At 33.7% G+C, this 16,738-nt stretch overlaps 2 protein-coding genes across 2 annotated transcripts; one reads left to right on the forward strand and one right to left on the reverse strand.

Annotated features, from left to right (window-relative positions):
• Positions 1-1,986: 1,986 nt before the first annotated feature.
• On the forward strand, positions 1,987-4,441 carry LOC18030889. Its single transcript, XM_024148740.1, has 6 exons — positions 1,987-2,796; positions 2,872-2,919; positions 3,074-3,666; positions 3,746-3,824; positions 3,882-4,118; positions 4,206-4,441. The coding sequence occupies exons 1-6, from the start codon at positions 1,987-1,989 to the stop codon at positions 4,326-4,328; spliced, it is 1,890 nt and encodes a 629-aa protein (XP_024004508.1). The 3' UTR covers positions 4,329-4,441.
• A 156-nt stretch (positions 4,442-4,597) lies between these two features.
• On the reverse strand, positions 4,598-7,675 carry LOC18030890 (probable polygalacturonase). The gene is made up of 6 exons (XM_006413485.2): positions 7,223-7,675; positions 6,014-6,134; positions 5,742-5,916; positions 5,586-5,656; positions 5,258-5,504; positions 4,598-5,173 (listed from the first exon to the last, which is right to left on the reverse strand). Exons 1-6 carry the CDS (start codon positions 7,625-7,627, stop codon positions 4,711-4,713), a joined length of 1,482 nt encoding a protein of 493 aa, XP_006413548.1. The 5' UTR covers positions 7,628-7,675; the 3' UTR covers positions 4,598-4,710.
• Between the last annotated feature and the right edge of the window lie 9,063 nt (positions 7,676-16,738).

Consider the following 16,738-nt stretch of genomic DNA (forward strand, 5'->3'; position numbering starts at 1 on the left):
CTATAAACTTGCTTGCTCTTCACATGATTTCTGAGCAGACACATCCTGCATTGATCTTTAGTAACTGGGACAAACTTGATCATGACACCAAGAACTATATCCTCTACTCTGCAGCAAAGAAAAGCCAGATACTCAAGGCCTACGATGAAGTCTCTGTCTCTGCCTCTTTAAAGCCTTTTTTGTCCCGTAATATTCCTACTTTAGCCGAACTACCAACATGGGACAACAAGATGTTACAGCCTAAGGTGCCTCAAGATTGGCCTCATCGTGGTCATAAACGCGCCATCTCATATCATGACAATAGAGATCATGCTTACCCTTTGCCTTGTAAGTAATGTCATGAGATATACCTGAAAATATGTCGTCTAAATACTGACTAGCGATTTGACTTTTAAATCGCAGATGAAACAGAGCCCTTGCCCTTGCTCTTGGTTAAAACCCCTGTCGCAAGTCAAGTTAGCAATGGATTTACTGGCGATAGAAAACATAAGAATAAGAAACGACATGAACGCCCAATTTCCATCTCGTCTCTGTGTTACTGTTTCAAGTGTTGTTTGTGTCTTACATGCGGACCAAAACATGATCCGAAGGATTCACAAAAATGAAACTTCAATTCCAAGCAATTGATGAGCTTCTTTCTTTTACTTGTGTCTGAAGCAAAAGCCATTTTTCACCTTCTTAAAATTGTCTAAATAAAAGCGATGCCCAAGTAGTCAACTGCGACCAAACATGTGATTTTGTATGTAACATCTTCTTCACATTGCAATCTTATTGTAAATAGAAACGTTTATTTTCTTTACTGTTTAAGAAACACATTGGACCCCATACTTAAAAATCTCAAGCCCCCTGAGTAGATTCAGCGAGCGGAAATCCTAATTACTAATCAAATGGATCATTGATGTCTATTATCAAATCTCAGATGGTATGTCTATTATCGAATCTCAAATGGATTCTTGATGTTTGTTTTTTTTTTATGTCTGTTATATATTCATCTCAAACAAAAACCTCATTCAAAACCTCATTTCTAATTTTCGTTATGGGACTCCTAACACATCCTTTCGAAATGAAGAATTTTATTAGCCTATATCCCAAGTTAAATTTCTCTCTAAAACCAGATCCTATTTGGATCAATAAACTAGACTATAATCCATATTTTTAAAAGTTTTGAACTCAACCTTAATTAGCAATAGAATTGATCATATTCTTTTTATTGCATAAGGTCCCATCTCACTTTTGATATTGAGTATTCTTAACAATGTCTCCACTTAGACCACGTAATCATGTAATCGAAAAAGAAAAATACAGATTTGTTGACAAAAGGTTAAATATAGAGTAAGACTGGCTGGTTTGCAAACTATTGACCAACAAACAAAAGACTCCATAATAAAACATATATTTAAACAATTTTCTGTATAAACGACAGATTTGTTTTTGTCGCTACATTGAAGATTGCACATCAAAGGTATGAACCTAATTTGTTTATTGTAGCAGTTGAAGATGCAATTTGGATAAATATTGGATTGCAAAATGAGACTGAGACTCTTCAAAACAATAATATATTCCACCGTTTTAGAGATAATATATTTTAGATGTAACTCACATTCAATTGGCTAGATTTGTATCGATTTGTATCTTGTAATAAGAAGTTCTACAGAAGGTTATGTTGTTCGGATCAAGTGTATAAATTGAGCCATTAATCGGTTTGTCAATAATAACACAGATATTCAACCAGAACGGTTTGTTTATCCTTCTTACTGAAAATGACATTTCAGCATTCCATATTTTAAACCCTAGAAAAGTTACCACAAAAATGGACCCATGTGCACTTACTAACCGCGTCTGGAGAGTTGGTAAGAATATATAATGTATAGAGCCATGTGCACAATGTTGGTTAGTTGACTTCAATAGTATTACAATACACTTCTCCTTCTTCATTTTCATCTGCAAGAAGGCACTGTCTAACTCTTCAACATTCACATTTCAACCATGACGAAAATGATGAACTTCTCTCGGCCCCAAGTGTTCATCAGTTTCAGAGGTAAAGGTCAAAGAGACAAATTAGTGAGCTTTCTTAAAAAGCAATTAGAGAGGAGCGATATCAACTTTTTCATGGACGAGAACGAGGTAAGAGGGATGCCGCTCACTACACTCTTCGAACGAATCAGAGAGTCAAGTGTTGCACTCGTCTTTTTCTCAGACAAGTACCCCGAGTCATGTTGGTGCTTAGACGAGCTCGTTGAGATCAAGAAGCAAATGGAGAAAGGATCTCTTGTCCCTTTCCCAATATTCTACAAAGTGAAAGCTGAGACCATCAAGAGACAGACTGGTTGCTTCGGTAACTCTCTCCTCAGAACCGAGGATCTAGTTCGCAAGAAAGTTGATCGGGGAAGCTACAAGTCGATACTTGAAACAGAGGCTGTGATTTGGGAACGGAGGCAAGCTCTCGTCTCTGTTGGAGGAAGAATGGGGTTTTCTTATAAACATAGCTCTGATGAGGCTTTCGTTAGTGATCTTGTGGTCAAACTTAAGGAACTGTTAGACTATATTCCTTCTTCAAGAAATTATCAGATTGTCATAGAGAATCCTCTGATGCATCCTCAGGAGGCAGAGACGTCTTTATTACTAAACCTTAAGAAATCGGATCTTGATGGCGCCGTTTCCCTGGCCACTGATCATTTTGTGTTTCTTGACCTGAACTCACTTAAGAACTCTCTCCTTGCTCAGCGACTAATCGAGAAGGATCAAGCTGGAAAGTTTTTCTTGGTATTGTTAGGTTCTCTAAAAGACTACAATAAGGTTTTGTTTCTCAACCCTTTAGAGTTTCTTCGCTGAAATTGTTTTGTCAAATCAATTGGTACTGTTACTCTGTAGGGCTTTGCTTTCAAGCCTCTCTTGTTTCCCAAGAAACCTCAGCAGTTTATTGGAAACAAGCTTATTGTCTCCTCTCAAGATATCCAAGATCAAAGAAACTCTTTACAAGTTCAAGTCACTAGTAAGTTTCTTGCATAGAATGCAGTGTACAGGTCTGTTACATATATCCTTCATTCGCTCTGAATTAAAACTGACAAATGACGCAGATGTGGTAGCAATTGGAGAGAGTAATGACAATTTTCAGAACCTTCCTGACGAAGATAACAACTTTGATGATGTTTTCACCTGCTTTTCATTGTTATGTAACTTTATCAAGGGTTTTTTGATGAAGATATCTAGCCCTCCGTCTCGAAGAGTATCCATCAGTTTTGGCGAAAAGCAACTCAGGGAAAACCTAGTGAGCTTTCTGAAAACTGAACTGGAATCAAACCGAATCTCAGTGTGTGTAGAGGATGAGATGAAGAAGAGGATCAAAGAGTCAAAGGTTGCAATAATCATCTTCTCGGCCAAGTATCCTGAGTCACAACATTGTCTTGATGAGCTCGTTGAGATCAAGAAGCTTATGGACACAGGAGAGATCGATCCCTTCCCCATTTTCTACAAGTTGAAGGCTGAATCAGTTAAGGTAATAAAGGGATGGTTCCGTAATAGGCTTCTCAAGATAGAGGAAAAAGTGCGTAAAAACGTCAATAGGGGAAATGATAACTCTATACTTGATACCGAAGCTAGAATCTGGGGATGGAGAGAAGCTCTTGCTTCTCTTGTCTCAAGACCAGGCTTGAGCTATCAACATAGGTAATATTACATGTGTGTGTATTTTTTTTTTTTTTTCTTCTATGTCAACATTAGGTCTTCAGTGGGTTTCTTGTTGCAGCTCTGATTCACTGTTCGTCACTGATGTCGTAACCAAGGTAAAGGCACTGTTTACATTTAGGGAGAGGCAGAAGAGCTCTGTTTCCTATATGAATACTGATCTTATCGTAGAGAAGCCTCTGATGCATCGACATGAGACAGAAGCAGCAACAACAGCAGTCAAATGCCTTGGTGATGTCTTATTCCACTCCCTAACTTCGTTCTTAGAAGCTCTAAACCTTGAAATTACAGATATTGAAGGCTTCACAGAGATCGCCAGTGGTTTCGTGTCTCTGAGCTTGAAAAGACACACTAATCTAGTGTTCCTCAAATTAAGTTGTCTTGATAATTTGGTCCGATTTCAGCATTCTGATTCGTTCGAATTCCTTAAAGAGGTTTCTCCACAACCCTTATTTTCTTCTTGATCTCAAAGCAACTTCTGTGGCTTCTCATAACATTCTTTTGCTATTATTACTCCGCAGGGTTTTGCTTCGAACCCTTCAGGTGTCATCAGATTTGAAGAGCCTTCTCTGTTCTTGGAATTAGCATCCAATCAATCGTCTGAGAATAGTCTTATTGTCTCACCTCAGAATCATAAACACTGAAGTAACCATTTCCACTGTATAAATCACTAGTAAGTTCGAAATATACTGTTTCCTACTACATTAGAGAATCCCTCCTCGTATACTGAAATTGACAGATGATACAACTTTGGTAGCCATTTTTTTTCCCCGAGCTGGCTTCAGTTAAGACTCTGTTTCTTGGGTGTCAAGTTAAGACTCTGTTTTGTTTTTGCTTTGCTTTAAATGATCAAGAAGATGGGCGTATGAGAAAATATACATATATTTGATGTTATCTTCCACTTTTTAATCTCTTCCGTTAAATCTTTGTCTGTTATTCAATCAAACATATCCCATTTGATAACAAGTTTACTTATAAGTTATAACCCAAGAAATGTATTTGTAGAAAAAAAAAACATTTTCATCTTCACATATTCCTTCTTCTGGAGGAGCAACGTTGAAGCTTCACTTCTTCAATAGGAATCGGACTTTCCGGGAAATTACACGGCACAACCGTCCCCGGCTGCTTCTCCGGCAAAAGCTGACACGGCTCAGGAGTCACACCGCTCGTAAAACCGGACACGTCCGTACAATTCCAAAGCACTTTCTTAGGTTTCTTAGAAAGCGTGATCGTCACGTTAGAGATACATATTCCAGTGAACTGATCACCCGATATTCCGGCCAACTGAGCCGGCATCGTCACGTTCTCGGCGACCATGTCTTGGTAATTAATGTTTTGAATCACCGGTAAGGCCTTTGGATCGTAATGCTCGTCGGGATGCGAACCGTAACTTCCGGTCATCCAAAAAACGTATTTCATTGTCTTCATCGTCATTCCTCTTACATAAACATCCTTCACGTATCCTCCTCTACCAATCGCTGTTTTAATCCTGCAGATTTTTAAGACAAGGCACTAAGGCAGTGTAAACTAAACCGAACCAAACTAAACCGGTTGATTCTGATTACATACATACCTGATTCCAGATTCTGAGTTAATGGCGACGATGTCTTCAGCTCGAACATCCTCAATTCCGCCGGACATTTCGCTGCCGAGAGCGATCACGGCACTGTCAGGGGAAATGCATGTGAGCCGTCGGATCAAGAGCTGTTTCGTGGGCATGCCGTAGCTGATTCCGTATTGATCCCACCCACTCTTCACGGCGATACAATCGTCGCCGGAGACGATGTAGCAGTCCTCGATCCTCGTGTTCGTACATGAATCTGATATAATAACCGGATGAATTTTAACCAACCGGTTCTTGGTATTTCAAAATTACCGGTCTGATTTTCAATATTTCGTACCTGGGTTGATCCCGTCGGTGTTCGGTACCGTAACCGGTGCTAATATCGTCAAACCTTGGATTACAATATTTCTGCATTTTTTTTAAACAAAACAAAACCGGTTTAATAGTTTGACAATTTGACAGCGGAATGGGTAAACCGGATTGGTTTTCTTACCTGCTGTAGACCGGGTGAATATGCCAAGAAGGAGAATTCAAGAAAGTGAGATTGGAGATTTGGATACCATCAGAATGCATAATCTCAATCAAATACGGTCTTGTGTATTTTAACTCTCCTCTCTTGAATTTTCCCCACCATGGTTCTCCTTGTCCATCTATCGTTCCATTCTCACCTTTTCAATTCAGAAAAAAAAAAAAAAAATGCACAATTCGAATTTTAGGAAATCTTCGTATATGTTGGTTAATTTCGATACTGTTTGAACTACTAACCGGTGATAACCACGTCGGTTAAGTTTAAACCGAAAAGGAGACTGATGAATCTTCCACCATCTGTGTCTCTCCCTCGTCCGTACGAAGGCAATGGCTCTATCACTTCATAGTCACTCTCTTCCTGTCAATAACGTTAGCACACACAATTTTCATTATTAGCTTACAATTAGTCAAACTTAATGATTAAACAGAAACTGATCTTATTTCTATAGACTATTAATTTTTCTTCTTCACTTGACTTAATAAAAGAAACAAAAAGTTTAAGTCGGTTTTAGTTTGTGGTTGTTTAGAACCAAGAATCTTTTGCACGGTCCTAATTCTTTTTATTACGACCAAATTCTTTTTATCAATCATGTGTTAGTAGTAGTACCCTACAATTAATTCAGAGCACACATTCTACTTTTTTTTTTCTTAGTCTTTGTTTATCCTAAATCATTCATCAAGAAAATAAGAAATTGTGTATCAAGAAAAATAAAATGTAGTGACACATCTACGACCTTTACATTTCTAAGATTTATGATTATATGTTACAAATATAGTTTAGGCTAAGGCCCAAGAGAAATTTGTGGCTGAGATTTGGAAGAGAAATAGACGGGTGAGATCTTTCTAACAAGAATGGTTCTCACACGTCCGATAACGATCCCCACTAACTTTGCGACTTGGCCTATTTTGTTGTCTTTGCGTAACTCCTTTCTTACTCTACCCTCTACTTTTAGAGTAACGCATTCAAAACCTAATTAATAGTTTGCTTTAAGCAGTAAGTTAGAAACACACTCAAAACGAAAGAATAGTCTTATAGGTCAACAGTTGACCTACTGAACCTCCCATTTTTTTTTTCAAAGATCCCGAGTTTTTCATATCTCCTAATTCACACGTAACTTTTGTTTTTATCATAATTTTAATGTGTTATACATTTAAATTTAATATAAACAAATTATTTACCAAGAACAAAAAACGTAAATTGAATGGCCCAACCAAAATATTATCAGAAAGCTAACCAGCAATATCACGTGTATTTATTTATGAATGGCAACAACAAAAAATTTGCAACATAAAAAAAAAAAATGTATTCGTCAAAGACGTTTGTGGAGTTTTGTGTCACGGGGTATTCCTAATTAATAATTGTATATTTAGCAAAATGGAAGGGAAAAATAAATTAAATACTTTATTGGTTATAATTATGATGGAGAAAAAGGGGGAAAAACTTACTTGGGAGGCGAGGAGAACAGCATCACGGTGGAGGAAAAGCGTGAAATGGCTGGTGAGGTTAAAGCTTCCGGTGAGCCAACGTCCGGCGGGAACAAATAACAATGAGCCACCATGATCTGCGAAACGGCTAAGTTGTGACACTGCGTCGCGAAACGCCGCCGTATTTGAGGTCACACCGTCTCCTACGGCGCCAAACTCGTCAAGAGACGCTGAGTAAGCTCTACACGACACGGCCGAGTACTCGAACTCTTCTCCGCGACGGTGGCCGTGGTGGCGACGATGACGATGATTATGAAAATCGGTGGCTCTCAGGTTATGTTCGGCATCGGCGGCTCCGATGAAGCCACCTTCGTGGCTGAGAAGGAGGAGGAGACTGAAACCGACGGTGGAGAGAAAGGTTCGCATGGCGGTTTGGTTTTCTGGAGGAGGAAAAAATGAAAATGGATTATTATTATTTTTGTATGAAAGGCTAAGTTTATATATACAAGAGACCAGACCCCACAACATAAATGGTTGGAATTTCTTATAGTTGTAATTTTGTTTTTTTTTTAAAAAAAAATTGCTCGTTATATATTTATTCATATGTTGTGGAATTTGAAATTCAGTAGTATAGTTCTCTAAGTTATAATTAACCAGACAGAGATGAGTTTAAATCATAAAAAAATAATAATAAATGTGGAGAGTTTTGTATTTAAAGGCTTTTCTTTGTATTAAATAAATTTATATACAAATTTGTTTCAGATCAAACAAAATAAATAAACAACAACAACAACAACAACAGTGCTATTAGCCCTCTGGTGGGTAAAGTTTCAATTGAATGAGCAAACACAAATTCGGAAAATGCAACCACTAACTTTGAAACCAGCATTGTAGGATGAGACTTCCCCAATTTGAGCAATTGTGTTGAAGATTTTGTTAGTCGTTGGACTTTTTTAACTTTAACTATTCTGAGAAAGTCAGATATACCTCAGAGCAACACCTCGTAAAATCCGTTTAGATCAAAGTGTATGCTTTTAGTTAAAAGAATATTTTAAGAAAAAATTAACATATAAAAAATTTGGACAAAGATGGATGGTAAATTGTATTGGCTAAATAAACCGCACAACTACATTGTCGGGCATGAACAGATTATGAAAAGTAACAAGACTTGATATTTCTAATCATCTAATGTATAGTAGTATTTTGGTGAATGGAGATAGTGGACTGCTAAATTTATTTTTTAAGCTCAGAAAAAGTGTATATCATCAAATACTGATGGTTATATATTTAACAATTACTAATGTCAAAGAATATACGTGACTGCCAATATGGAGGCCAAAATATAACACTGTATATATATTTGGACTAGCAAACTGTAGACATAATCCTACCTGGTAGGCCACTTCGATTATTTACTTACTTTACTACGACGCTGCATTTCGGTTATTTCCTTACTTTTCTGAAATTAATCGATCTGCCTACCGTTGTTGTTTACAATTGTGTTTGTAATATAATTAATCGATACATAGATAATTATAACATATACTTATACATACAATATGATATGCTGTGATCATAATCCCCCCCCCCCAAAAAAAAAGAAAACATATGTATAGGCGAATTTCCACTAATAAAATCAAGGTCAGCTTAGTGCATGGAATGGAATGGGAGATGCTATGTCCCTGGAACCCAATATCGGACCTAATTATAAAAGGGGTTCTGAATTCTTTTTTTTTTCTCCAACAAGCACTATATTCACTACACACCAACTACGTAATTAAAACACAAAACGACCGCAAGTCATTGGCAGATACTGTGAACTCAGATTCTCATTGCACATGCAAACCATACCAAAATAGAGCAAAATAATTTGACTCCTTGAAATTGTACCTAATTCTTTCTCTAGTAATTTACCTAATCATCCAAATGTCTAATATCGTTTACCAAACTCTGTAACGGTTATTAAGTACATGCACATGGTTCTATATATACGTGAATATTTGTGTGTAGTATTCCCTATTTCCTATATTAAATGAGATAAGTTATTGGCCATAAAGACTTTTCATCTCTAATTTCGGATTCGTGGTCAAAATCTCTAACTAACCCCTCCAGTCTACCAATCAAAAACTTGTCGAAATCCAAAAGTCAAAAAGAACACCAAACTAAACCTAATAGACTAAAATTTAACCTAATCACTCTAAATGGCTCTACACAAAACAGACCCGAGGGAACCAACGGTTTAGAAGAAGAAAAAAAAGACATACTGAAAATGACAGTAATGTAAAATTTATATTAAAATAGTGTTATGAAAAACCATAAAATGTCAAGTGTGATTTCGTTCGAACTTCGAACTACTAATCCGAGTCCATATACACGATCCCCCTGGATAATATGATTATATGCCGTGGATATGCATAAATATCATCAGCGTCTGATCTTATATTCATAAACCTCTAAACTTGTCACTGAAGGTCTAAATTTTTTTGGTCTTTACACCCCCCCCCCCCCCAAAAAAAAGAATTTCAGATGGATACAAATGGAAATCATGCAATTTTAAAAGTGGGATGGAATATATATTGTCCTTTATATATATATATATATATATTGTCTGAAAACTGAAAAGGGACTCTTAAGTGGTATTGATTAATGATGTGAGCTTTTTATGTCGGCTTGCACGCGACGATTACTATATGCCCATTACCCGTAAGATAACCTCAGCAATAGCATGAACCCATGAAGTATCTTTTTATCTTCTCCCACTTCGTATCATTTTTTTTTATCTATTTTGTTTTTAGCTATCTATCTTCCGTCATCCGCAATATTTTTCGATAAAAGTACATCCAAAGGAAATATCAACATGATTTATCTTTACTCTTTCCATCACCATGTTGTATAAGCCACGGCTATGCGATTTAATTGACATTGTCAACATGTGTTAAGAGAATTAAAGTTTTTCCTTTTTTGTTCATATACAATATTAATGTAACGGAAGAATGTAACGTAGCTTTTTACAGGTATAGGATCTTTATTCCTTTGTGAAAAATGTATTATTTAGTATAACGAAAGTGGGGTTGGTATAATAATAATTGGGAAAAACTTAAAAGGCAAATACACAAGTCACGGGAATTTTCGAAGCAACCGACTAAGCGATTTTGATCGATAGTGGTGGAGTGCACGAGAGATAAAGAGAGAGAATTATTTCAATATTGTCGTTAACATTAAAGAAAGACAAATCATAAGTTTTCTATACAATCCATTATGCCAAACCTAGCTCGAGAGTTTTTCCTTTCCCCTCGGAAGTCGTACGAGTTAATTACTTAAAAGTTTAAAAATTACTCCATGTTTTGCATTGGGAACTGAAAATTCGAGTTTATTGGAAACGTTTTTCTAATCTAAAATGTGAATTTTTTTTTAGCAATTGAACCTTTAAAATGTGAATTTTTTTTAGCTAGCAAATGAGTAGTAAGTAAGTGGTAAATATTGATACCGGGGAATGTGGATGTGCCTTGCCATCCGAACTTAATCTTTATTTGGGTTAATACCTAAAGGGTATTATTGATTCGCTTGTTATGGACTCGGGATGATTAGTTACCACAGTCCCGAACATTAATATTTTATCATATAAAGCTCAATTTTTTTAACTTTCTAATTAGCATGACTATTGCAGTCAATAAATTAAAATTTAATACATGTAAAATAAAAGTTTAGAAGAAGGAAGAAAAAAACAAATTTACGGTTTAAAAAATAAACCTAATGCAAATAAAATATAATAATTAGTTCATCAAGGTTTTACAATATATATATATATATAAGTAGCTAAATAATAAAAAATAAATTTAATTCAGATAGGATTATGAGAACTTAAATATTTGGAACTATGCGACGAAATTTAATTAGATACATATTAATAGAGAATAAAAGATAATCAGAATAAATAAATAATTGTTAAGTTTCTCAAGAGGTGATTTCATATCAGCTTTTTAATTTTATTTTATTTTATTTCACGTGTGATTTAATGTTATTTTATACATTTTAGTTTGTTTTTATTTGGTTGATTATAAACTATTAAATTGCACAATAAATTTTACTTCAATAAAAAAACTTGAAAAAATTACTTCCTAAAAAGTTGATAGGGATTTTTTATGAATTAAAGGTTACTAAACTTAGTCCGATCCAACATTTGTAATGTTAGGCCACTTTGATAAAAAGCCAGGCCCAGTTATAAGCCATATCCAGTTGGAGCCATCAGTTTAGTTAGTCCGTTGTAAATCATATTCTATTTTTTTCTTCATCAAAATAGGGAAAAATCTGATGGCAATTCTTCGAAGAATATAAGAGTGGATTATCCCCTTTAACAAAAAAAAAAGAGTGGATTATCCCGGTTTGACCTGCTTATCGGTCAACAATCAGGTCTCGTACTTCTTCACATCTAAATGGCAGAATTTTTCAGCTCAAAAGGTCAAATGTAATTTAATGTTAATGACTTGTAAGTTGTAACACAGTAACATAGAAAATCTAAACGGTTCTAGCCCTAATTCTTTATGTTTCTCTCGCCACCGGCCGGAAGAAACTAAAGTAAACGGTCGGACTGATATTTACTTCATCAGGAATCGGCATGTCAGCAATTTTTAGTTCCCTCAAATAGTATATTAATTAAGATGGGACATATTTTCGTTATACAAACTGAACTTAACAATCTATTAAGGAAACATTTCTTGCTATTGATATTAAAGATATTATCCCACCAGACTGTTTATCCCCTGAAATTTCCTATATATACTAATTTCTAATATCAAATAGTTTGTATCTTCATTTGAATTTTATGTAGCTATTCATTTTTCGAAGGATGTCATTTTTTATTCATCGACTTTTTTCTATATACTTTCTAAATCAAAAGATAATTTTTGTATATCTTCTGTGAATTTGTTTCAAATTTCCCTCTCTGTCCTTTTTTAATACACAAAATATTCAAATGACAAACGTACGTATTTGCGTTCAAACAATCTAAACGCCTAAATTTGACATGATATATGGTTTGACTCTTGATTTGAAATATAGGTAATTAGTTGGTTTAAAGCGGCTTTAATAAAGACTAATTAGGTGTAATTAAGGACATATCTACCAACAAAATTATTTATTATGATAGAATAACTCATATTATAATAATCTATTATATAAAGAGTGGGTTGTGTCTCACAAACTTGACACATCAGCACCTTCTCTTTTGACACATCAGCTCTCTAGAATTTAATTTAGAAATTAATTTTTTAAAAAAGAATATGAAGAATCTGAGTACATCACAGCCTCCTCTATTTAAATCACATAGGTCAAGATGAATTTAATTAACAATACAAAATTCCAAAGCTTTTTTCGATGCAAAATTATCTTCTTATTAATTGTTCGTTCTTCACAACCAAGTTTCGGAAAACCATTAGTTCCCTCCTCACCTTTCATAATTGTATCTCATCAGATACCGTTATAATTTCATTGCTTCCACTTGGATTGTGGTGATTCTCGATACTTAAAAATATATGCTCGTTCGTTCAACTGATTGATCGGATATGATAGTCATATCATATGTAACTCATTTACTCAAATTTGAACCGTCTGAAGGGAAAGTTGACAAATAAAAAAGGCTCGGATCTGAGTGTAAATACTCAGATTATTTCGCTTGGTGTTCCTTTCTTGACAAAAAGAGGTTTGTGTGAGGTTATTCTGTGCATCTAGATTGAGTTATACCAGTGTAAAGAGATGAACACGGCTCGATTTCAATTGTTTGATGAAGTTCCTTAGAGAGCTTTCTATTGTCGTATTGCAAGTAATAAGTATTAAATAAAATTGTCTTGGTTTATTTATTTAGTTATATATAAATATGTATATATTTCCATGAAACTCTTCTGTTATCAGTCACCAAAGTTTACATCGCTTCTGGTATTTTACAACTCAGAGTTCTTTTGTTCATCAATTATTATAAGTAAGGAAAATATTTACATATATATTGTAAGCATATGACTGTGCTTAATTTTGCAGGGAAATGGTCGCTTATATTGTAAACATATTAGTTTTTATACTTGAGTACAAACAGAAATTAGGTACTCGAATATTTTGCAAAGTAAAACAATTCTATTTTCTTTTCTTTATCCGTTCACCAGCACAACTTGTGCTATAGTGAATTTGTTTCTCTTGTAAATTGCAGTGGTGTTATTATCGCTGAAGGCGGTCTTAGCGCCAGAAAGTCTCTTACGAAGGTGTCCTTCACGTTTGATTTTTGGAATTTTGTATTTTATCTGTTTTTAGACTATATAAACAGAGTTTTTTCCCTAAAGTTTGGTATTGTTTATTTCTAATTGTCAAGATTATTTTGATTTTGGAGAAGATGACTTGTCAACATTTGGTTCCTATATTATTCTCGCATCAGCTTTGTTCTTTACATATATTGAAGGAACATTCCCGTTGTATGTCCAACTTTCCCGTTGTAGCTGTGTTGGAGTTTTGTATCCATTGCTACATCGCTTTGGCTATTGCCTGGATTAGAAAGTATGTAATGTGAAGTGAAAATCTCTTTGGGAGAAAAAACGTTTGGGTTTCATAAAAAAGTTGTTAGAATCTCTTCTAAAATTTACATAATTTTGGTTTGAGTACAAAATTTTATTTTTTTTTTACCAAAGAATTTTTAATACAAAATTAAAAATACCAAAATGAATAAAGCTAAACAATGAAACTACATTACTAACAAACACATATATAAAAACCCGCGCATATGCCCAGGTATGCTCCTAATATAGTTAATGGGATGGCTCACTCTTGTAGATGTCCTACCAGTGCCCTTCCAACCCAACTAATCGTAGTGGACAAAGCTTATACTCCTATGTACGGTTCCATCATAATTTAAATTATAATTTTTGTTAATTTGTTAAACAATTTTATGCGGACGGTTTTTAGTCGCTTTTGTAGATTCATCTGCAGCCGTCTAGTGTTGAGGATAATTTAATATACTTTTAAACATATTAATATTTCTTTGGTTTAGGCCGTTTAGATATGATAATGGAGTATACTGGGAGAAATTTGAAAGTTGTTGAGTTTAAAACGTCTTCAATTACAAAACAAACATGCGGATGAAAGTGAAATAAATGGTTCAGGTAAGCGGTTTAAATCGATAATTAAAATATATGTTAGAAGATAAAACTAGCGGATAAAAACCATCTATACTGTCATTTTACACTTATACTAGATTTTAATCTCGTGCGTCTGCACGGGAATGTTTTATTTTTTATTTCTAATATAAGTTGCATTTATCTTTTTTTGTTTAAATATAATTTATTTTTGTTATTTATTTTTTAAAACTAAAAAATTATTATCGTATTTTAATTTTAAACAGTAAAATTGGTATATTAGTAGAATAAAAATATACGTTAATTAAGTATACATTGATCTAATGTTAATTATAAACTTTGTTATTATGTGAATTATGATTTACACATAAACAATTTATATATCTATGAATTTACTAATCCATCCGTTTACTTGTCTTGAATCATTTTTAATATCTTACATGTTTTTTACAATAGAAAATGATGGTTGAGTACATATATATATTAAGTATTTTTTCTTTAGTTATAATTTTCCCATTTAGAGAAGTAAGGCAATATCATATTTTTTTAAGTTGCAATCACACTCTTCGATTTAACCCCACTATTTTAAGATACTTGATATCCTTTCACTAGATGATAAAAGACAGATGAAAATTAAATAATTTAATAAAGATTCGGCCCAACCCACATGGTCCTGTCGAATTAAAAGATGACCGATTTTCATAAATAACAGTATCTTTAGTTGAAAGTTGTAACCGAATTGAGTCTCCAGATTATTTTGGAATGTTTTACTAATGAAAGGAAATTTTTTTTGGGGTCATCTTATAATTTATTTACACCACCAACCTAATTAGGACACAACATCGACATTTTAAATATCTTTTTTTACATCTACTTTTATTTACATAAAACTTAAAATCCAAGATTACATGAAAATTATAAAAAATAACTAATTACATAGTAAAATTTCGTGAAAATGATTAAAAAATATTAATGAATTGAAATTTGAGACTGCTAACAAATTAAAGAACTTTTAAAATTTGAAACTGCTATTTTTCAATGATTTTACGAATATCACCTATACTATGATGCATATTTGGCTTCATAGAATTGAGTTCTTTAAGGTAGCTGTTTCCATAGTTATTCCGTTATAATTTATTATGTAATGAGAACTAATCATCTCGAACAGTAAACCGGAGTTGACAAAAAAAAAAAAGGGAACAGTAAACCGGGCTAGTTTGTGGCGGTTAAGCTTGAAATCATTTGAGGGGCTGGTTAGATAGGTTCAAGTCTTAATACGGTTTAATGTTGGTTTATAATTAAAAATGTAAAAACAAGATTGTCAGTTAGTCGTTGTAAGTTTGTAATAAGTACAAATACAGAAGTTGAATGGAGAAAATCAAGCAATTAAGCCTGTACAAGTGTACATGATCTCATAGTGAATTGATAATATCACCGGTTGATTTATATTTCTCATCGATCAAAGCTCATAAAATCGCATCGTGTTTTTCTATTATTTACTATTTTTGTTCAGAGATTTAGGAGTGTGTGTGAATTCAGTAATAACTTTAAAAATACGTTTGAAATCATAAAAATACCTCAAAATGTTTTATGAATTTATGAGTAATTAATTCTGAAATCGTTTTGAATTTTTTTTACCTATATCCTCATAAATGATAAATGCTTTAATTTCTCTTCAACTTCTTTCTTCCACCGTTCTATTTTATTTTTATATTTAGATCTGTGATTCTTGGTGACGGGTTCCACCAGTTTCTTTAGCGCTAGAGCCTAGTCTTTCTTATGTACATATTTAGACTCCTAACCAAAAAATATAAAAGATTATGCATCATTTGCTTATGTGAACTTCAATTAAATCATGCATGAGGAGGTAATAGATAGGTAAAAACACATGTACGCTGAAAATCTACGCTTGCGTCGCCTCAGCAGCCATAAACTCCGCATATATTAACATCTTCTCATTCAGAACTAGACTCGAATATTTCTCTAAGGTTGGTCTTTTGTTTGGGTTAGAAGTAGTAACTAAATCACAAATATATATTGAGATTTTTTTTTTTCAACATTTTATCAAAATATATGTCTATGATTTTACATTTTAGGTCATTGTTGAAATAAAACGTTAATTTTATAGTTAATATAACAGTATAGTTTTATAACAGCTATATGTAATTGAATCTTGTAATTAAGATTATTCTATCGGTGTATTAAAAAAACTCTTCAAATATTATGTTATTAGAAAGCTTTGAAATTGATTTTTCGTGTTTACAGAGACATTTTTTGTTTAACGTCTAGATATCATATACACAGAGATATCTAGATTTTTTTTTTAAAAAAAACTAATTTTGTGGTTTAAGTGATATTTACATATATTTTTAAAAAGTGACATTTATAGATAGGTATTGTTTTTTACAAAGATCGTAATATATTG

Source organism: Eutrema salsugineum, unplaced genomic scaffold, assembly GCF_000478725.1.
Source record: "Eutrema salsugineum unplaced genomic scaffold, Eutsalg1_0 scaffold_1, whole genome shotgun sequence".
In the NCBI taxonomy this organism is placed as follows: domain Eukaryota; kingdom Viridiplantae; phylum Streptophyta; class Magnoliopsida; order Brassicales; family Brassicaceae; genus Eutrema; species Eutrema salsugineum.

Bases quoted from the DNA above. Each gene is read 5' to 3' on its own strand.
- LOC18030889 (XM_024148740.1), top strand. From the start codon at position 1,987: ATGACGAAAATGATGAACTTCTCTCGGCCCCAAGTGTTCATCAGTTTC. The intron at 2,920-3,073 runs ATTGGAAACAAG...CTGACAAATGAC, and splicing joins CCAAGAAACCTCAGCAGTTT to GCAGATGTGGTAGCAATTGG. The intron at 3,667-3,745 runs GTAATATTACAT...TTCTTGTTGCAG, and splicing joins GGCTTGAGCTATCAACATAG to CTCTGATTCACTGTTCGTCA.
- LOC18030890 (XM_006413485.2), bottom strand. From the start codon at position 7,627: ATGCGAACCTTTCTCTCCACCGTCGGTTTCAGTCTCCTCCTCCTTCTC. The intron at 5,657-5,741 runs GTAAGAAAACCA...AAAAAAATGCAG, and splicing joins ATTCACCCGGTCTACAGCAG to AAATATTGTAATCCAAGGTT. The intron at 5,505-5,585 runs GTACGAAATATT...TTATTATATCAG, and splicing joins CACCGACGGGATCAACCCAG to ATTCATGTACGAACACGAGG.